Here is a 22,153-nt window from a genome sequence, read left to right as displayed (position 1 = left end):
TGTTAGGGGCTACAAACCAGTGGTTGCTTACACTCACCATAAAAACTAGGGGCGTTATAATTGCCTGCTTAAATGACAGCCTACTCTTGAAGTCTTGCCTTTGACAGTGTTCTGAAACCCACAAGTTTAAGTCTCTACTCACACATGAATGCTCTTCTTATGAAACACTGCACGCCATGTTCACCCATTCATACAGAACTAGTCGTTACAGAGAATTTCTTCTATAAATGATTTGCATGTTACATCATGCCCCCCCCTTCACCCCTCCCAGTATGTTTACTTTGGTATTTTGGATTTGCAATACAGGGCACAGCATGCTGTGTGAAGAGCATTTCTAAGTGGAATATGATGAAATCAGTTTACAACCAAGGACTAGACAGTGATGCGGTGTTGCATGCCCTTATGTCACTTTTCTGAATGACCTGTCTGCTCAGTTAACCTGTCCTGTTTCTCCACAGCTAATTGGCTGCAATACTTTAAAGGGCTGAAAAAAGAAGCCCCACCCACTGGCTGCCCACACAGATGCCAGCCTTGTACCATGTCATTTTGTTAATCACAAGTTCCAGTTATTAGTTGGGTTTGGGAGTTACCAGCCGGTCTGTTTTCTGTTTTGGTTCTAGGTTTAGTCTATAGATTACATAGGTTACATCTGTTTATAGGTTGAGGGAAGTGGCCTTCATGAGACATATAACAATAATTTGAGACAATAATTTGTTATTTCAGAACAGATTTAGTCGACAGAAAACCCAGCATATTCCACTCATTCACAATGCAGACTAAACAGAGCATGGAGACGTGTTTTAAATGTTAGCAAGTATGTTGCACTAATGCAAACTACAAACAAAAGTTTGTAACTAACATGCCAAACATCGTATGTTCATTTTTACTGGTTCTGAATTCCAGCTGTCTTTACGAATTACCACAGTCCAATCTGTTTCTTTCCTTTTATTTATTTACTTTTCGGTTTGTGAAGAGATAGCTCTCCTTTCTGTGATTTCAAGCTGCTCATACAGTTTGTGATCATTGCCAGGGTCTTTGTGCAACTCAGTGGGAGTAACCACAAGAAGTCTGCAATGACATCATCTGCATATGCTGTATACATGCCTCTAAATCAAAGGGGACGTGTCTTTTATGCTGGATTTTTTGGGGGGTTATATAAACTCATCTATTCTGTTTGGCTTTCAAGCCTGTTTTGATTCGCTCACATTTGTTTGGAGGTATTCCTCCATAACTAACTAATTTTAATACACATTAACGTTTATTTTGTAGAGGTTTACTGTAGAGAAAAATGCTTGGTGAATGAAATAACACACTGGATTGAATTAAAGCCGGTGCACTGTGTTTTAGCCTTCACAGAGCTTCACAAATCTATGAGCTTTCACAAATAAAGCCGACCTTGGCAGCAGGAGCTGCACATGCTCAGCTGTGAGAACATAAACTGGCTGAGACTCAACAGGCTGCTGCACTTACTGCTCTGTAAAGTCACGGAGGGAAGCAGAGGTTTAGTGCAGCCGTGGTGTGTGTGCATGAATATGACTGGGTGCAACAGTGTTTGGCAGAGTGTGCGAGAAAACTACCGCTCACGCGTGTGTGTGTGTGTCATGTGAGTGCATGTGTGTGTTATCAGGCTGGTGCAGACTCTGCTGTCCAGCGGTGTGTGAGATGAGGCAGAACGAATGATTTGCCACCATGAAACACTAAGCAGAGTGTTAAATATACACATGTACCGCCATCTTTTCCATTCACACACACACACTTTTCACTTTTATCTGGCGTGCCACACGCACACACTTCCACACATGCTCGTTCGGCGCTATCAGAGTTTGCTATTAGTTCATATCTTGGCCGGGGGCAAGCACTTGGACCTGTATGATGACAGGCATATCTGCTGATGGAAAACTAACCAGCCAGTGGTTCACCACTCAGTGTAAAACAGCACACACTCCAAACACACCACTAATACTGGGTTGGAATGAAGGATCGCTGTTTTTTTTTTTTTTTTAGCTCACACCTTTGATCATGCAGGTCTGGGGTCAGCTGCACTCATTGTTCAGCTGGAGTCTAAGGACAGCTGTCACTGTGATAGACTGGGACCTAAGTTTATCAGTTTTTTGTTTTTTTTAAAATTCACCATTTTACTCAGCTTCACCATTTATTGTCATTTCTTCAAGCTTTAGGAGCGGCCTTGATCAAAACTTAATTACTGCCTTTGCAATAATTACTGAAACTGTTTGAGTTATGCAGCACATCTGCAGATTCCTTTGAGTGTTTTTGTTTGAGTATTAATGGGAGCTGCAATGTGAGCCTTTTCATTTTGCACGATGCAAACTCAACACGTTATTAACTATGAATCAGAGGAGCAAACACTGGGTGCACGGGCAAGAAAAGTCTGAACGATGATGATTAAAACTGGCATGTGACTTCAACAAAAAGAAGGCCAAACACATGAAATAGAATAGATTGCTGGTCTGCTTATATTAGAAGCACTTTTGCCTTCATATGTAAATAATCTGATCAACAAAGAAAGGTAGTCAGATAGGGTAATAGGTGCTTTGTATGTAAACAAGTTTATAATCTATAATAAACTACAGAAATATGAGGATTTTCAGGAACACCACATTGTTCACACATCAATGAAAACAGAGGAAATCAAACAACATAAACTACATTAAACAAAACCATTGTTATTGTTATCTTGGATATGAAACTCCTACAACAAAGCAGATCAGGTGAAATTGCTGAGGACTCTGCTTTACAGGAAGGTTTGTTTTGTGATTGGAGCTTTTGACCACATCCAGTAATTAACCTTCGTGTCCACCATTTAGAGTGAGTTTGTCATTGGGTTTAATTGCAAGGGCAACATTTCCTCTTAAGATCATGTTATCTTTCAAACTTAGTTTCTTAGTTGGCATAGTAATCTTTGAATCAACTCATTGTTATTATACATTCTTTACTATCTTCTTCAAAGGAGACCCAGTAAAACATGTAGTTTCCTCTAGTGGCCACTGTCACAAAAAGTTGTATTTTTTATTTGTTCAGTTCTTTTGTGTTTTGTTCTTAATTTAATTGTAATTTGTCTTAAATCCCTGAAAGATTCTAATAGGTTCCCTTCAAACAGTTACATTTTACTACATCCATTTGTTATTCAACTCTGACGAATTTACCAGCCCCTGCTGATAGAAGACATTCCCACAGCATGATGCTTCCACCACCATGCTTCACTGTGGTGATGGTGTTTCTTTGATTAGCTGTTTAGTGGACAACCCTCTCCAGGCAGGGTACTTGTACTGACATAATTTTTCCATTGTCTAATAATGCATTTAATGGTACTCTGTGGGGTGTTCAGGGTTTAGGAGGTGTTTCTTTCTATACCCAAATGCTAATCTTTACTACTCCACAACTTTGCCTCTGATCTGTGGGGAGAGGTCCTTGGTCTTCATGCTGCTGCTTTCCTGCTGCTTTCTACTAGTGTTTATTCTAGAGGCTATTACAGCCTGCGTAGATCATTTCATAAATGTAGAACATTTAACACTTAGATTATCCACAGGTGGATCCTGTTTATTTATGTGGCTTCTGAAGAGAATTGTTTGAGCTTCAAAGTAAAGGGGGTAAATACATATTTAAATAATTTAAAACAATATTTTTTACAGTACCTGAAAGTGAAATAAATTCTAATTTTGTCTTTAATCATATGTCCAAAAGCAGCAGTTTGAGAATTTTCCCTAAAATCCAATTCAATTGCTTTGTGTTTTTTTTAAGGTGGATTTATTTTCTCAGAAAAAAAAAAATCTAAAAAACTAAAAGAATCGATAAAACAAAGCTTGTAAAAATATGACACACTAAATCTCCCTGAAAGTTTGTGCTGGCAACTCCGTACATAACCCAGGGGCTTTGTTGATTTAAGGTATGATGACAAAAATACGAACAAGAAGCTGCAACACAATATCAAGTCTGAATATTATTCAAATAAATTTCCCAGTCTCTGGTGACTTGTTTTACTCGCGCTTAAAGCTTTCGAGACAAATTTGAAACAGTACTTTATTTTTATTTTTTTGCATAGAAAACAAGTTTAGATCACACAGCCTGCACCTCCAGGCAACAGCCCACCTTTATTCTGAGTTGTGCATCCAAATTTCATACTGTAGCTGTTCTCAGACAACTAATGACGCATTGCTATATATTTAATTTTATATATATAGCAATGCGTCATTAGTGTTTTTTATCAGCCCAATGCACAGACCAGCTTTAAAGAGCCACAGAAAAATCCACACAGACTGATAAGTGATAAGAAGGGGTCTAAAAATAAACAACACATAAGGGGAGAATGGTATTCAATTATTGAGAAAAGTAGCAAACTGTTTCAAATCTATTGGGGTCTCCAGAGAAACTCCCTGCTTACTGATATTTGTTTTTCTCCATTTGTTCTTTCTTTATTGTCTAACTACCCCAGGCCAAACCAACACATCTGTCTTCCTGTGTTGGTGGTGAAGTTGAAGCAACACTCTGCTGCCACCGTCGCAGATTTACATTCAGGAGCCATTTCTTTCCCCAGCTCCCCCCCCCAGAATCTGTCCGAAGAGGTCTCTCTCTCTGTCTCTGACCCCTCCCCTCCACACACACACACACACACACACACACACACACTTCATTATCACGGTCCACTCCATGAGACAGTAAAGGAAAGGGGGTGGGGGGGTGGGGTTTGGGGAGGGTTAAGAGGGAGGGAAGTGGAAAGAAGGAGAAGATGAGAGACAGAGAGCGTGAGACTGACAGACAGAGAGACGGGCGTGTGTGTGTGTGTGTGTGGGGGGGGTAGTACAGAGAGCTGTAGCTATCTGCTGAAATATTCATGTTGGTGCCAGCAGCTTTTCCATTCCCTGCTCAGCAAGGGGCTGCTGTTTGATACATCCATCGCTCTCTCTCTCTCTCTCTCTCTCTCTCTTTCTCTCTCTCTCCTCCCCCCACACCCTCCCCCCTCCCTCAGTCTCTCTCTTAACTAGTGAGGCTGGTAGATGGTAAACGCTCTTCCAAGAGACGGAAGGTCTCTCTCTGTGCCAACCTGGACAGCACATCCCCGCCCTTCAAACAGAAACCCGTCTGCAGCCACAGAGCAACTTCTGTCATTAGGAGAAAGGTTTTTACAAGTTTCACATGATCCCCACACAAATCACTGATGATAATCATATCAATTAAACTCCCATTTCATAACGTTGCTCTATACTTTCGTACAACTAAATTTAAAGCTCTTCTTGAAGGAATGCATACTACCCACTGCCTTTCACGCCAGAGTTTTAGACTAGGATCAACTCATGCTGAGAAATGACTGTGCTGTAGCTGTTTTGGTCAAACCTGGCAAACTCACGTTCAGTGTTGTGAATCACTCTCAGTTACTACTGCATCAAATTTGAGCTAAATATCTGTAAATATCTGTGATTTTTAACTGGATTGATTCCAAAAGCTAATCAGCTGTGATTCTTTGTCCAATAATAACTTTCTGGAAGTTTCATTTAAATCCATTCAGTGGTTTATGGGATGTTTTGCTAACAGACAAACAAGGTTGACTCCAACAGTTCTTACCAACATTTTAGGCAAAGATCGTGCGCAGTGAACAACACTGGATGTATATGTTTGCAAATAATTCTCATCTATAAACACATTAAATTTTAGCGCACTATCTTCAAAATCGACTGATTTATAAAGATCTTTGTGTTTCTAAGGTCTTGGCTGTGGCGGCCATCTTGATTTTGGTTTGGCTCTAAAAAATAGTTGTAGAGTTACATCCAGTGATTATTTCTTGAAGGTTTTATTACAATCCATCTAGTGGCTTCTGAGAGATTTTGCTAACAATAGTAAGACACACACACTCAAAAACAATATCCACCACCTTTAGACTGCAGGCGGTAATAATGACCAAACTCTCTTAATGAAAGTTGTTGCCATAGTAACAACCTATAGCTCACATGTGCCTAACATCAGTCTACCAAGTGTTGGGGTTTTTGACACTGATGATTGTGTTGTACTTTTAAAATCAGGTTGAATTGGAGCCGGTTAAAAAAAAAAAATCAAAAAGTGTTGTCAAGAGAAGTAAGCCTAAAACAATGGTTCACATTTTTTGAAGTGCAGTTCTGTAAAAAGTTATGAACAGTTAATATCTTACCTGTTGTAGATAACTCTTTAAACAACCTCACACCCTGGGATATTTAATATTTAATATATTGTTTCATCATCTCTGTCTGTCTGTTAGCAAAATATCTCATGAAACACTCAATTGACAATTTTAATGTCAGTGTCCAGAAAGTAACCACTTGATGTGGTTAAAGATGATCACTTCAGCTAATCAACCTTTGCAGACACAAAAATAGTTATAACACAATCAGTTTTGCAGATATTGACCTAAAATTGAATGTGGTAGTAGCTGAGAGTCATCCCCATCATATACTCTTAATGCTAACAGAGCACTCAGTATCTCACATTATCCGATAAGATTGCATATTACATTATTTTTTTAAGGTTTGATCAATCAGGTCATTTCTCAGCATAAGATCTTGTTTAAATGCAGGCCTTCATGAGTTACAAAGCTTCGTTATTTATAGACTTTGGGTCAAACGTCTAGGTTTTAACCCTCTCAAGGCAGGCGTTGCATCAACATATCTGATTTTCCTGTTAATAGAACTTAATTTGAGCCTGAGAGGGTTAATGTGAACCAGTGTAGTTATTATACATCTGATCATGTGATCAGGGCTGCTTTTTATGGACGTAAATGTCCACCATGCTTCAAATGACACTATTATGTTTTGTTGAGCTGATTACACAAAAGTATTTTCACAGAGTACATGTTGAATGTATACATTTTTACCATATTGATGACAATGAAGCCCCAATTTAGCAAATTATTTATTAAATTACCAGGATTAAGTTTCATAATTGATTTTTTTTGTTTTTGTAATTTACTATTTTATATAAGAAAAATATTCGGGTGAAGAATGTTCAATTAATAATTGCTAGCTAAAAATACCCACATTTTATTTGGGTTCAGATTTTATAGCAGCAGCATGAGGTTTTAAAATCAACAACACACAAACATGTGTTTTGATCAATAATAACCAAAAGCAACATTTAAATCTCTGCAGTTTTAAACCATAAACCACCCTGTTACATTTTCAGGAGCAATTATCGTTGAGTCAAAAAGGTGAAAAGAATCGCTTCTTCCTCTCAGGGATTTCCTAATTAGAGCCGTACATTTATTATTTTTGCTGTGCTCCTACTTCAAATAGCTACTGGCAACTTTTAACACCCCGTCACAATTATTTATTGAAGGTTTACTGTCAGTGCGTGTTAACCAAACAAACATGGGCTGCTGGAAAGCTCTTGCTAAACCGTTAAATAATAAAAATAAAAAAATTAATAAATAAACTCAAATCGTTAGAGAATTTCAGAAAAATGAAACATAAAGAAAACGAGAGCTCCGATGTAAGTCAGGCTGTTTACAGAAAATACCTTTCAGATCATGATTAACCCTTCCTTTAAATGACACGGACACGTTTCCTCTGCTAGTTTAATTAAAAATGCAAGTGGCCACAGGATCCAGACACTGCTCCACAGGCTTCACCACAGCACCATGAAAACAATCCAATGGAAACTCAGCTGAAGAAGAAAAAACAGCAGCTTTAGTTTTACAGGAAGAAGTTGTACCTTACATTTATCCCCGCATGGTTCTATTTAGATCTGATGTTAGGACTGGTGGTTAAACAGGGAGGGGTGGCCTTTATGCTTACTGTGTGTGTGTGTGTGTGGTTGAATATACCCAGCACATATATTGAGGGATGTGGCAGATGTTGCAGAGGCAAGGATTAGTGTGTGTGTGTGTGTGTGTGTGTCTTTAAGCTTGTGTTAAAAATATCTTTGCCACAGCGGGAAGCCACAGTGGCCAATTACAGTGCAGCATCTCAGCTAGCACACATTTATTAGGGTGTGTGCGCGCGTGCATGTGTGTGTGAGGAGGTTCAGGCGGAGTTCAGGTTATTCACATCTTAGCATGTGGAGTTTCGGTAAACGGTACAGCATGTGTTTAACAGCGACAAGGTTTCTTGTCAGAGCAGCAGAGCCTGAACACACCCCATGAGCACGACGTCAGGGCTGGGGACAATTAGAGGGAGGAATGATGGGTAAATATGGACAAACAATGAAGACAATGGTGAGAACAGAAAGGCAGTGTGAAGGAGGGAAGGCAGGGGAGAGGAAACGAACTAAAACCCTGTCGTTTCCAGCAGAGATGGAATGTATCGCTCTTTTGATTTGTCTCCAAACTGTTCAAAAAATGAGATAAAGTTTAATCTCAGCAAGAGAATTCTGATCATTTTGGTTTGTTACATAAATTCCTTGAAAAAATATTTATTTCTCATTTTCATATTACCAGCTAAGTTACTCAGAGGTCAGGATTTTGACTTGCTGTCCTGAATGATTGAGTCCCTAACGGACCAAGTTCTCCTTATTTTATAAAAAAAATCAAAATGTAAATACCCCACCAGTTTTTCTCAAAGTTTATAATTATATTGGCTGTTGATTTACTTCCTTATACATTTTAATCAGCTAAAATAGACACAGAGTCTGTGTTTGACAATGATACAAATTTCTCAACCATAAATTATGCACATGAGGCAAAAATGGCTGGAGTGAAATATGCAATCATGAAAACAAACACTACAAAAAAAACAGGAATTAGCCTGTAGGCCTCAATGCCTTTGCATTAAAAACCCCCAACAGCTTGACTTTAGTTGGACTGCAAGAGCTGCAAGGTGAGCACAACATCCTGACCTGCTGCTAATTATTATAACAGGCAAACAAAATCATGCTTCCTATAAAATATTTATGGACTTAATCCATCTATAATACCCCCATGTGCTGAAATGTGTGGTGTTATAACCTCTTGTTTTACTCCCAAGCCCACTAGGGTATTTTTCTCTGTTGCCTGAGGATCTAATCAAATAATAACACTTTTTGTTAGTTATTTTTGTTAAATCTAACCACCTTAAACTTTAAACATTTTACCTCAGACAAAAGAAGAATCATCCAGATTAGCTGCTCTCATAGTCAGTGAAATGCAACTTTTAAAAAATGATGAAGGCTGGCGTAAGGAAGAACAGTTCAGTGAGTAAAAACCCCTAAAATAAAAACCTTGGAAGTGACCAATCATAGACCAGGTTTTGGTTCTGTGTGTCTGAAGTGGGAGTCTGCTCTAGATTGAACGAACTACAGGTTCTGAACTAATACTGTGGTTTACTTTTTGTCTTGTCTGTACATGTATCCCCCCAAAAAGGTAATAAATATTTCTAATCAGAGCAAATCAGTGTGCTTTTAGGCCATCATTTCTAATCATTATAAAGGAGCTTTCTGTTTCAAAGAAGAACAAATGATGTAAGCCATAAATTTTAATGAGAAATGTTTTGGTTGCATTTAGTTATTGTATTGACAATGTGAAGTCACTAGCATGGTTCAGAAAATACAAAGAAAGCTGGCCTAATGATTCAGTAAGATGAAGGAGAAAAGAAAAAAATGTAACGTGGAGCAGAGATTGCTGCAGAGGATATATTGCTGTACGGAGCAGAATGTACCCAGCAGGGCAGAATTAGTCCATCGAGTAGCATAAGATACAGCGTATCCAGTCAGATAATGCATGGTTCAAGATTATTGACTGCAGTAGAACACCACAAAGCATCTTAATGAGAGAGGTTTGGCTCCATTTGTTTTACATTTAGGGAAGCAGAGGTGAGAAATCTTTCTGGTTTGATTGGACTCAGAATCATCTGACTAATCAGTTCTGCCCAAACATACAGAAAAAACAAAAACAAAACATGTCAGTAAGAAACCTCGATCAGGAACAATGTACTCAGTTATATGCAATTAATTAAAATGGTCACAGCTGCATATAGCGTTTACTTATCAAAGTTTCCTCCTAAATGCAGGCAGGCCTGAGGCAAAAACACCTCTGAGGGGAAGTAAGCACCCAGGAAAGAAATCAGTTTTGTTTTGCCCATATAACACCACAAAAGCAACAAAAGAATAAATGAGTGAAAACAGCAATTTACACACTCACCATGCAGGCAATTAACCAGCTCAGTGAGTGTTGTTTGGCTTCAACCTCCTGTCTTTTGTCCCTGCAGCTCTGCTTTTTTTTTTTTTTCTAAAAAATAGGTTTACACGTATCCACGCCTAACTACTGCCCCCTTGTGGCCAAAGGCAAACATTGTTGTCATTGCTGCACTGCAGTAAGGCTTCAGTCCTCTCAAAAAAAAAAAAAAAAAAGAAAAGGGATTTATTTCTGGTCCACTTATATGAGATGGTCACTGTTCACAACAATATATATAGACGATGTGACACCAAATAGTTGTTTTCACATTAGTCAGCTGAAAGTGAGAAAATGTTTTTTGATCTGCATGCATGCATACTGTATATCTGAGCAAACTGTAGAGCAGGCATCACATCTGGTTTGGAGCCAGTTCTAATCTAATACACATTTTATACAAGTCTTGTATGCAAATATTAAATTGTGTCATGCACACATGAAATTAAGTTATCGGGAGTGTTGAGATACAGATAAATAGTTGAAGTGTGGTTCTGTGGAAGGTTATGAACATTTAATATGTTACCTGTTGTAGATATCTCAGTTTGGTGAAATAGAGTTTAATTATGACTGGACTGAAAAGCCTACAGCTAGTCTGAGCGGAGCCAAGAACAAAGTGGGTTGCCTCTACCCTAAAACAACTTCAGGCTCAAAAAATTCATAACTGGTCATGTGAATGCTAGTTTACACAGCTGTACATGCCTGTCCATTTTGCATTATATGGTCATTTAGAACTCTGTGGTTATTTGCTAGCAGCTAGCAATATCACTTTTGATGCAGCCTAGCGAGTGGTAGAGACTTGCTGAAGACTCAAAATTATGAGGAAATGGGCAAATTTTCAGTTGCAGTTTCACTGAAATCTTTGCAATCAAGCACCCAGTCTGCCGGGCAGCCATGTTTTGTTTATATTAGTAGTAGTATATTAGTATACTGAAAAGATTCATAAATCAGAGTAAAAATTAACACTTTTATTTTTAAGGAGGGAGGAAGTCTGGTAAGTATCTGCAGGAGAAACAGGAAATGGGTTAGACTCTTTCAGGTAAGTCTTTAGAATTTTAACAGTTCAAAGGTTGATATGAGACTTGTTCTTACTCGGATGGTTTTGTTTCAGAGCTCAAGGGGCTCCAAGAACACATGGAGGATTCTGCAGGGAGACACAGTTAAGTTTTTAGTATTAGTATGTCCACAGAAAAGCAGGAGGAGTTTCTCTGAATGTTGTACATTAATAAACCCCTATGACATTTAATGATCCAACCAAAAATGGTGGTTTGACTCAGTCTTATATGTAGTGCAGTAATCAGCTGTCACGGAAAGCAGCTGCACCGGGTGCTGACAGAACCAGCACTGCCCAGGAACCGTCCTCTCATGCTCACCCTGAAATACAATAATTAGGGGAAAAAACAGCAGAAAAACAGGAATCCTGACAGATACTGGCTTTAGCTTATCTGTCTGATCAAGATTAAACTCTGTTTCTGAAAACTGAGGTCATCCAAAGAGCTATCTACAGCAGGTAAGATAATAATTGCTCATAACCTTTCCACTGAACACCACTTTGAAAGGTCTAACCAACTTTTTTGATTCATTTCCTTTGATTTTCATCAATGTTCTTAGGGTGGTGTCCCTTTAAAAAGAAATCCTAAATGTAACAAACTGTAACATCTTGTTTAAAGCTTTTATTCACATAATCTGTTCAATCAATATATCAAAGTACAAACTATCAGCCAGTATTAAATAAGTTTTTCTTAAAGTCTTTTGCTAGATGAGCTCGAACCAAACTGAGCTTTGTTGGAAATTGACTTTTAAAAACCGTTTACCACCATCAGCAGAGCTGTTAGTGTGTCCTGTAGCAAATTATTTACAGTTTTCTTTTTCTGACCTCAAACTATAAATATCTAAGAAAGAAATATACCCCCCCGTCCCAGTTTCTTGGTTTTTATTGTCACATTTGTGTTTAATTTAACATCTACACCCATTACAAGCTAAGAGAGAAAGAAATCTGTCCATCTTACCAAGTATTAAACTTTAAAAAGCCCCAGATGAACTCATTTAAGCCAGTGAAGCCAGACAAGGTTGCAGGAGCTCAGATGTGGATTTCTGTGTTGTTGTCTCGGAGATGGGTGTCCCTGACGGATTCCGGGACAGGAACCCAACTTCCTGCGCTGCAGCGACAGCCTCGGTGAAATCACACAGGCTCTGTGTGTCAGTGAATCATGGACAGGACGACTGTGGTGTCGACCCGCAGGGAACCCCAGCTGCCACAGTGCAACACCTCCACCTCCACCTTGGCCTTCGACCAGCATTTCACCACAACCACCAGAGGAAAACTTCTCCTGGCTGAGATCGTAAGTGGGACTTTTGGATTTAAGGCCAAGAGCTGTATTTTAATGTTTGACTATCAGGAAATTAAACTGAACACAAAGACTAAACAATCAGTACACATTACGAACAGCCAGACATTCTTATATTTATAAGACTTGTAAAAGTAAATCACCTTCTAGTAAAAAAAAAATGTTTGCATGCATACAGCTACAGACTGCATGATGAGGTAAATAGGAAAAACATAAAATAAATTAGTTGAAAAGAAAGAAGTTGGTTCTTAAGGATGAACTTGAAATTTAAAAGAAAATCACTGAAAATGATAAATTTAAATCCCAACCTTGTCAGAGTTAGAGAAAAGAAAAGTTGTATTTCTATGAAAAAAAGGAAGTTAACCAAAAAAATCAAGTAAATCAACTCTTCCTCTTTTGTTTCCCTCATTGTCTCCTTTCCTTTTCAAATCAGCTGAAGGAAACACTTGTGCACGACCTTTCTTGAAATCCAGTCTGGCTGGCTGCCCTGCACCGGCCGGGCAGGCCAAGGTTGATTTCATCTGATCCAGAATTTTACAAAAGCTTGAGTTTCTACATGCCATGTTCACAGCACGATCATAGATGCTTACAGCAAAATAAATCATGATAACTAAAAAAGAACAAACGACAAAAAACACTAAACTGTAAAGTCTAGTATCTATCAAATGAATTTGACTTGTACGCTAAAAAAAAACAAATTCTACTCAGTCTAAAAAAGGAATATAATAAATCTGACACCTTTTTGTTCAGTTTCAAAGAAACCAGCCAGGGTTACAATCACAGAAAAAAAGAATCCAGCAGGAATGTTTTGTTGTGAGGAGGAAGGGTGGGGTTTGGAGCATTGGGAAGGAGACTGGACTGAGCCGGGTGCAAAGCGTTTAAACGTGACTGAATGAAGACAACAACTTCCTGAATGTCTCCCCTCTCCAGGTGTGTGGTATGATGGCGTGGATTCTGGTTGGGGGTACGGATTATTTTCATCTGTCTGCTCTCTGCTGGGTGATGTTTGTTTCCATCCTGCTCTGGATTTTGACCGTGTGCCTGTTTATAATTTATCTCACCGGAGCCCACAACAGGATAACACACATCCCCTGGAATACAGTGGTAACACACACACACAACACGCATTCTTTATAATCAATTGCTTTAGCTACAACCTTTTTTTTTTTTTTTTGGTAACTTTGAATGTTGAAAGCATTTAGCTACTTTGACTTTTCAGATGTAAGTGACTGTATGTGTTTCTGCCTCTTCCAGTCTCTGTGTTTTAACTGCAGCGCTGCTGGTTTGTATCTGGTGACAGCAGTGGTCAACGCGCTCACTGTGAACTGGGCCGTCAAGGGGCGACACAACTACAACTGCTGGGCGGCATCAGCAGTAAGCATCTAAACCACTTTTTGTGTGTGTGTGTTTAAAACAATCATTAAAAAAAATCAGAAATGGCTGCTTTTGTGTTTCCCTGCTGTGCATGCCAGTGTAGACCTCTAGAAATGTGCTAAAAGGGGAGTTCAGATTTCTGCAAAGGAATCCTCTGGAAAGGATGCGAACAGTTCAAGTCTTACCTGTTGTACCTGGCTTTAGGATCAGCCTTGATTTGGAGGAATAGAGTTGGATTCTCAGCGGATCGATGACCTAATAGTTAATTTGAGCAGAGTTAAGACCAACATAAAATGTATTGAAACACTGCTGTCATTGCAGCTCGTGCATTTGATTATATGTAAATTAAAGGCCTAACATTCCTTGGTGGCTGTCTTTGATGCCAGATTTATAGACTCAGCTCATCTTATGTTGGGAGTGGATAAAGTTGTAGTTACCTTTAAGCTGTGGCTTTAAAACAACATTATGCTCAGTCTCATGCAACACTGTGAGATGTCATGCTCAGAGGATGTGCTGTAAATGGCTCTCAGCTACTACCACATTAGATTTTAGCTAGGTATCTGCAAAATCAACTGAATTGTAGCTATTTTTGTGTTTTCTAAGATTAATTGGCTGTGGTGGGGGCCATCTTGAATGAGGTTTGCTCTAAAATGAATCAGTTGTAGATGTATATTGAATAGGTATTTTCTGCAAATTTCATTAAAATCTGCCAAGTTCTTTATCCGATATTTTGGTAACAGAGACACACAAATGCACACAAACAAAAGCATTATTGCCCCTTTGCCCCTATGCCAGGATAATAATCCTGCAATGCAAAACAGACGGTGATGTAAAAGGTTTGTAAAGTCCCACAAGAACTTGTTGGTTTGGTCCGAATTTAACTTTATTTCTCCACACTGGGAAAGTTAAAAACATGTGTACTACAGGTAATATATTAATTGCTCATAACCTTTACACATAACCCCATTTTAAAACTATCCCTATTACACTATACATCACCTATAAGAATCCCAGTCACCTCAGAAAACGTGTCCACAGACAGAATGAGAAGCTAACTGAATTACTACAAGTCTCACTAAATGTTAAACACAGTAATCAGTAAGAAAACAGTTTATTCAGTTTATTATACTCTAAATGCACAATGTTTAAAAAAAATTTGTGAGGCTTTGTGTTTTTCTTTAAACAATAGATGATACTTCTAAGAATCTACAAAATAACATTACTAAATCTTTTTTTTTTTTTTTTTCTTTTCTTGGCCTCATCAGTTTTTTGCATCTCTGACCACACTGTGCTACTCAGGAAGCAGCTACCTGAGCTACCGAGCCTGGAGAACCACAGAAGAAGAGCACTAGAGTCACCGCCTCTCCTTCGTGTGTCAAAGACAGAAAAAGAGGTTGAGTGGGGATGTTTTCTTTATCAGCAGCCACTGATGGTGCTGTAATGAAAGTTATGTTCAAAAAACAAAACAAAACAAAAGGCTTTTTTCAGCCTGTTTGTTGGTGAATTTGCTCTTTCACAATCAGAAGAAGAGTCACCACTTGTGTACACTTTCCACTTTACGATTCATTTCATTAACATTGCAGAATTGTGAAGGTTTTTCTTTTAACACATGTGATCAGCATGGTTTTTATTTTGTTTAGTTTGACACTTTTGTTGTGATGTTCCAACAGGAATTAACCCAAAATAAGACCTAAAGCTACACATAATATGAGAATCCTTACAGTTAGCATTCCTCACCATGCATTTAATTTAGTTTTTTTTTCAGTGATACAAATATGCAAAATGATTTATTTCTCCAGCTTAATATCATGAAAAAGTCTGATCACACAGTTTAGTGAATTTTGTGTTCTGAGCTGCTTTCATTTCATACAGTACACATTCATTTTTTAAAAACTTTGCTAAGGATAAAAGAGGTTGTAAATTGGTCTATTTATCTTGCACAATATCACATATGAATGGTTTAATCACACTTTTTAAATGGCTGTGTGTCAGTGTTGCATAAATAAAAGTTTCAGTGGACCATGAACAGCATGCAGTGAGCTCAGAGTCTTTGTCTTTGTTGGTCCATGTTTCTGTCAGTCCGACAGCACTCTCCTTCACCCACAGGATAATTTACACATTTAGGCAGGTTTTGTATTCGTCTTATTGATGGAGTGAGTCTATATTTTTGTAAATAGAGTTTTTTTAAAGCTGAATAAATTAAAAGCTGACATTTGTGAGGTGTGGTTGTATGATAAAATCACCAGTTAAAATTATTTTCTTCTGACACATGGTAAATCATTTATGTTTAACTATAACTGTATTTTTGAAACCTCAGCATGTTGACACAGTTAGTGCAGTTTCAATTCATTTATAAAACAGAATAGCTGAAAATTCAGCTCATATGCCTTCTTGTTGACAGGCATTTGATTTTACTGCCCCATCTCGCCAGTAGATGTCAGCACTGAGCTTCTAAATGTTACTGGAAGTCCCATTTCTATATTATTTAGCTATTAGTTGACTTTCTTTTCTGATGTTATTCAGTTGCTTCAGATGTTTTCACTGCTGTGGATTTGGTTCTGTGACACCAGTTTGGAAATTCTCTGCTGATTCAGAACAAAGTTTGTGGTCAGAATCTAGGTCGTTTGCCACAGAAAGTGATCTAGTATTTCTGCTGGGGTTTTTTCACTACTGTACATTAACTTCTCTGACTTTGACTTCTAAGTCCAGTTTTGAGTGTCTGGTTCTCATTTAAAATTCACCAACTATACCACAAGAATATGAGTTAAAACCCAAAACACATCTTGCTTCATCAGACTCCCAAGTCCATAAACCCCCCCGCTTCTGTCCATTATCAAACACTCCTGTACTGAACTTGTTTTAACCTTTAGCCTCCACATCGGCTCATTGTAACAAATTAGTGTAGCCTGAAACTGACGCTAGTCATATTTGTAGTTGTGTTATTGATCTTTTTTGTTTTTCTAAAATGGTGGAAATAAAAATGCTGGTCTCTTTTAGATGAAGTGGAAGATAAGATTTGAGCTTTAGAAGATAAAAAAAATGTTGGGCCTTTTTGTGTGTTCTTTGATTCTAATCTCACTTGTTGTGGTGAACTCAGGTTTTTCCTTTTCCATTTTAAGCAACCTTTCCTTTAGTTTTTACATGACCTCAGCAAGTTTCAGGAGCACTGGAGACTGGTTAAAATTCTTCAGTGCTTCTAATGAGACTTATCGTCTCGTTGTATGTAAACCATGTACTAATTACAGACTCACAGGCTGGTATAACACTTTGCTTTGAAACCATGGAACATTATTAAATGTTAAAGTAATTTCTGTTATTAATCCAGTATTAACAATAAAGAAACATGGGTGTTATTGAACAAAATAATTGTTTGCTTTCCTCATTTCAGCTGTCTCAGTGACTCTTGACAGTGAACTGATTTTATTATTATTAAAACCCTGAAACTTAACCAGCTACATGGAAATCAACTCTCATTTATATAAGAGTAATTACCCTTGAAGACTTTGTAAAAACACTTTGAATAAGGATTTTGGTTGTTGCTAAACCCTTTGCAAAATTTAGGGAAACATTTCTGATAACTCTGAGATAATGCTTTTTACTGTTCAGTTTCTGACGATTGTTAAAGTAAGCAAAGTGTCAAACTTGTTGACACCCCCAAAATGCTCAGTTATAAAACAGCCTCTCTCCTCCTGGCTGTAAACTCAGTAGGATGTGGGATAAGTGTGACCTGTTTTACAGAGTAAGAATCAGTTGCGTAACCAAAAACAAGAGGAAATGTTTTTTTCTGTCACAATTTTAGAACTGTTCACACAAGGAAATATGAATTACACCTTGACACCTATTGACTATAACACATAATCTTATAATATAAACAAGAAGACTTACAAATATTACAAGAAATGTCAATTTAATATCTACGCCTTTGTGAGCCTGTATCCATGTATTTGTAGCACAGATGTTCTGTTTGCATTCATACATAATTGTTGTTGGAAAGTGTCACTCGATGTATATCATGGGTATAACGGAACATGAATTAGTTTCTGTCAGTGCACTGACATCAGAGTTCAGATGAAAAATGAGTTCATCACAGGTGATCACCACTCTCATTTCGAAGAGGGATCATGTGTTTTTTTTTTGCTAACTGAGAAAAGAAGTAAAAGAAGTCCTGCTTTGCACCAAAGCAAAGCAGGACTGTTTGGTTCAGATGCCACGCAGAAACTGTTTTCAAATTATCTGTGTGGAAAGGTTGTGGTTTCTGGGTGGACCACAAGCTTCAGAGAGAGAGAGAGAGAGAGAGGTAGGTGCACAGAAAGTCAAAAGTTTCCAATTTCTGCACTTTAAAATGCTCTCTTATGTCTGTTACATACACTACCACATGTTTAATATTTCCTATTTCCCTGTGATCAGCACACAAGCATGTTTAATATTTTATCTATTTTTTAGATTTTCACATTTGGAGAGTCGATCCAGTCCTTTATTAGAGTAAATGATGCATCAAGCTTAGGCCAAATATTTGGAACTAACACTTATTTTTGAACTTGTATTCAAAAATAAATGAAAAATATTAAATATGAATAAGCCTTTAAACAACTATTAGGCAAAAGACATGAGCCTTTTAGTTTTACCAGCCTTTATGTTTGACTCATTTTCTGTAGATCACTGTTTATTGCTGAAACTGGATTAAAAGTATAGTACAATATGGGGTTTTGATTATTAATTGTTTTAGTGAAGGGACCAGTTGACAAATCCTACCTTGTATGACCTTCAAGTGTAAAGTTTTCCTACTGCTGCAGCAACTAAGTTGGTTTTCCTGACTCTGCTACTGGGAGGGTTATTATCTGTTTAAAATGAGTGGAAAAAAACAACAACCAACATTTGGCATTTTTCCTTTTCTCCTGTTGCAACAAACTAACATCAAACAATGACCTAAAACCTGAGGTACATGCTGAACTATGATTTATGTTTAGACACACCACTAATGAGTAAATAAATAAAATAAACTGACCTGAACAGGTCATTTTGGATTGACAAAGCCTCTAATGTTCCTTTACTGTTTCAGATGCTTCCTATACTGTTTTTGAATGTTTTGAATAGGCTGATGAATTTACTGATAAGAAATAAAAGTAGGGAGCCTCATTATAGCAAATGCTCAACATTGTGTTGCTAGCCCATAAATAACCATACAATTACAAATACAAACCATAAGTAAAAGAAAAAACAAACAAAACTACAATCCCCAAGTGTCAAATCAACAAAACTGCAACTGTGTTGAAGAATTGTTGGACAATTTATGGGCCAGTTTTATTCCACAAAATTTTTATATTTAAAAAATGTCCACTAAATTAGACTTGACTGCCCGTGGCGTCTGGTTTGGCCTGAAAAAGTGTCAGTGTGTTCGTGAAGCCCACGAGATAAAAGCAGAGCACGCAGTACTTTGTAAACACCAGCTTTTGACCTCAACAGAAGAAAACAAAAGTATGTCAGAGGAAACCTGCCAGGGTTTGCATGTGCGGCAAGATAAGTGAGCCCTGCACCTCAACAAGATGTTTCTGCCCACAAAGTAACACGCAGCGCAGGGAGAATCATCGGCTTCGTTCAAACGTTTTATCAGACATACACCTTTAAAATGTGTCATATACAACAGTGCGTCATATAGAACAGGATCTAAATAGTTGTAAAATGCATCAAGAATGTTTCTCTGATCTGATTTAGACAGTTATGACTTATTGCCCTTTAGAATGAGTTTATTTTAGGCAGGTTTCATAATCTCCCACTCTTTTTCCAAATGGCTGAATAGAAAATAAACCCACAACACTCCCACAAAACACAAAGCAAAACACCCCACTCTCTCTGTAACGACGTTTATTATCACCAACCACCAAAAGACGATAGGCAAGCAATAATGTTTTTGCTTGTGTCTGTCTGTGTGTGTGTGATCTTTTGTCCGTCTAATAGCAAAACATTTTGAGAACAACTGAATGGATTTTAATGAAACTTTCAGAAAGTAATCACTAAGATCATTTAGAAGTTATTAACTGTTCATGATGGCTGGCCCAGACCACTAACCTTAGAAGCATTCCAGTTTCACAGATATTGAACTTAAATTTAGTGTGGTAGTAGCTAAGTGTCGTCCCCAACACACACTCTGAGTGCCTCACATCGCGTGACACCTTTGGCATTACCTGTTAAAGCCAAACCTGTTGGTCCGTTAGTAAAATATCTCATGAAACCTGAAGACATTTTAATGAGACTTTCAGAAAGTTGCCATTGGATGCACATATGCAACTGATTGAAGTCAACCTCATTCAAGATGGCCACCACAGCCAACTGACCTTAGCAAACACAAAAATGGTTATAACTCAACCAGTTTTTAATTGAGCTAAACTTTGATGTACAGATTGCACAAGACCTTGCACCTCTGTGATAGTTCTTTCATATTACTTTTAAAATGTAACCACCACAGCTATAACTCCACACTTTCTCAACATATGATGATTTCAGTTTTAAACTCTGGCACGAAAGGTGGTGGGTAATATGCATTCCTACAAGGAATGCTAGGCCTTTAACTGTGGCACGTTTCTGAGCTTTTGTGCCTAAAATGACTTGGGCACGAAGACAAGTTTTACACTTTACTCACAGTCTAAAGTGATGCAACAGTGTCACACTGGGTCATTCACCCACAGAGAGACACGTCCAGTTTAATGGCAGCCTGTAAAAGAAAAAACTGCACAATGACTGCAAATAGATCTAGAGCAAAATGCTGGCCTTGGGGTTTTTTTTCAGTCTGGTCTAAAGTGCAGATATTGTTCAGGCCGCTGAGAGTTGATTTTGGCAGGCCACCACACGTTTAATTTGACACTTTCACGGAGGTTAAATATTTTTAACAAATCAAAGTAGACTGTGATGCAAGCTGCAGAGAGCACCAGTGACTATGATCAGCCTTAACCCTCCTGAAGCTCTCAAAAAAGAGAGAGAGAGAGGGACAAAGAGAGGTAAAGACGCCCTTGTAATTTCAGGTCGATTTGACCTTGAAGGCCACGGGAGGGTTAAAAAAAAAGATGTTTCTTTATAAAATACATAAAACACTGAACATGAAAAGTGCTGAGTAACCTCTAGAGTCACATTATCACTCCTGTGAAGCTGCTGCGTTGCTTTGAGGTAAAGTCTGATACTAATGGTATCACATTACGGTAATTCAGACTGAAAAATGAAATCTAAAAAGTAGTGTCACTGATGATGACTATTTTAGTTTCATTAGAATGCAAACATTTGGTGATTAGAGCTTATTACAAGGGACAGCTTAGATTAGAGGTGCAACAGTAATCAGACTTTGGTATGGAGTTGGTACAACAAGAAAAACAAATAAATACTATATTTCTTTTTACTTTACTTTTACTTGTGACCTTCCTGTATGGACACATGTACTGGTCCACTTCAGCTTGTAACTGACAGAAACATTTATTTTTGCAACTGGGTCCACGCTTATTTGTCTTCTAATTATTTTTTTTAATTTGTGCTGCGCTTGTGGTTTTTAAAGATTTTCATATAAATTGTTAAAATATGTCAATGAGGATCAAAGTTAGATTACAGACTAACAATTGGCATCACAAAAGACTGCTACTGTTATGGCTATAATAACTGAGAACTCATATAATGTGGTTCATTTTGTCCTCCTGTTTTTATTTTGATTGTTTCACAAAAGTGAAAACCTCACCACAGGTTTTAGTTCACCTCAGAAAAGAAATTCTGTGACTAAGAAATGACGCACATTTTAGCCGTTAACCTTTTTTCATCTTGCACCCGAAGAAATTTCCAGTTTAGCGAGGCTGCACTTGCAAAGGAAACCACCTTTTGGTTTACGGTGGGAGGGTACCAAAGAGCTCACTTGTAGATTGTTTTAGTCTGTCTAATGCAGTCATGAGAAAAAGAAAGTATACTCTTTTAAAACTGTAGGGTTTTACATATCAGGGAGTAATAAAAAACTATCTGATCTTTACCAGATTCTACAATTATTTAAAGCTTACCTCAGTTCTACAAAACACAACAAATTTCATCCTGTTATTGTTGATTGAACAAAATCAAAGCCAAAATGAAAATGCTGTATGTGGAAAAACCCTTGATGCTTCAGTAGGATTTATAAGCTGAAGTAGATCCAGGTGCTGCTGATCAAATGCATTTTTAACTGATCATCATCATTGTGAGTGCCTCAGTAAAAGCAGAAGTTTTAGCCGTTTGCTGCTCTGAAGCACACATGTGTGTTTTAACACACGAAGGAAAGATACCAGCAATGACCTCGGAAAAGCAGTTGTTG

At 37.9% G+C, this 22,153-nt stretch overlaps 1 protein-coding gene across 1 annotated transcript; it reads left to right on the top strand.

Moving 5' to 3' along the window:
* Positions 1–11,933: 11,933 nt before the first annotated feature.
* Positions 11,934–17,169, top strand: cmtm8b (CKLF-like MARVEL transmembrane domain containing 8b). Its single transcript, XM_017409913.3, has 4 exons — positions 11,934–12,462; positions 13,399–13,572; positions 13,723–13,842; positions 15,108–17,169. Exons 1-4 carry the CDS (start codon positions 12,331–12,333, stop codon positions 15,192–15,194), a joined length of 513 nt encoding a protein of 170 aa, XP_017265402.1. The 5' UTR covers positions 11,934–12,330; the 3' UTR covers positions 15,195–17,169.
* The last annotated feature ends 4,984 nt before the right edge of the window (positions 17,170–22,153 follow it).

The sequence above is a fragment of the Kryptolebias marmoratus genome, linkage group LG16, assembly GCF_001649575.2.
Source record: "Kryptolebias marmoratus isolate JLee-2015 linkage group LG16, ASM164957v2, whole genome shotgun sequence".
NCBI lineage: Eukaryota > Metazoa > Chordata > Actinopteri > Cyprinodontiformes > Rivulidae > Kryptolebias > Kryptolebias marmoratus.
Note: the sequence above shows the minus strand (reverse complement) of the source record. Positions and strands in the feature narration are given on the sequence as shown.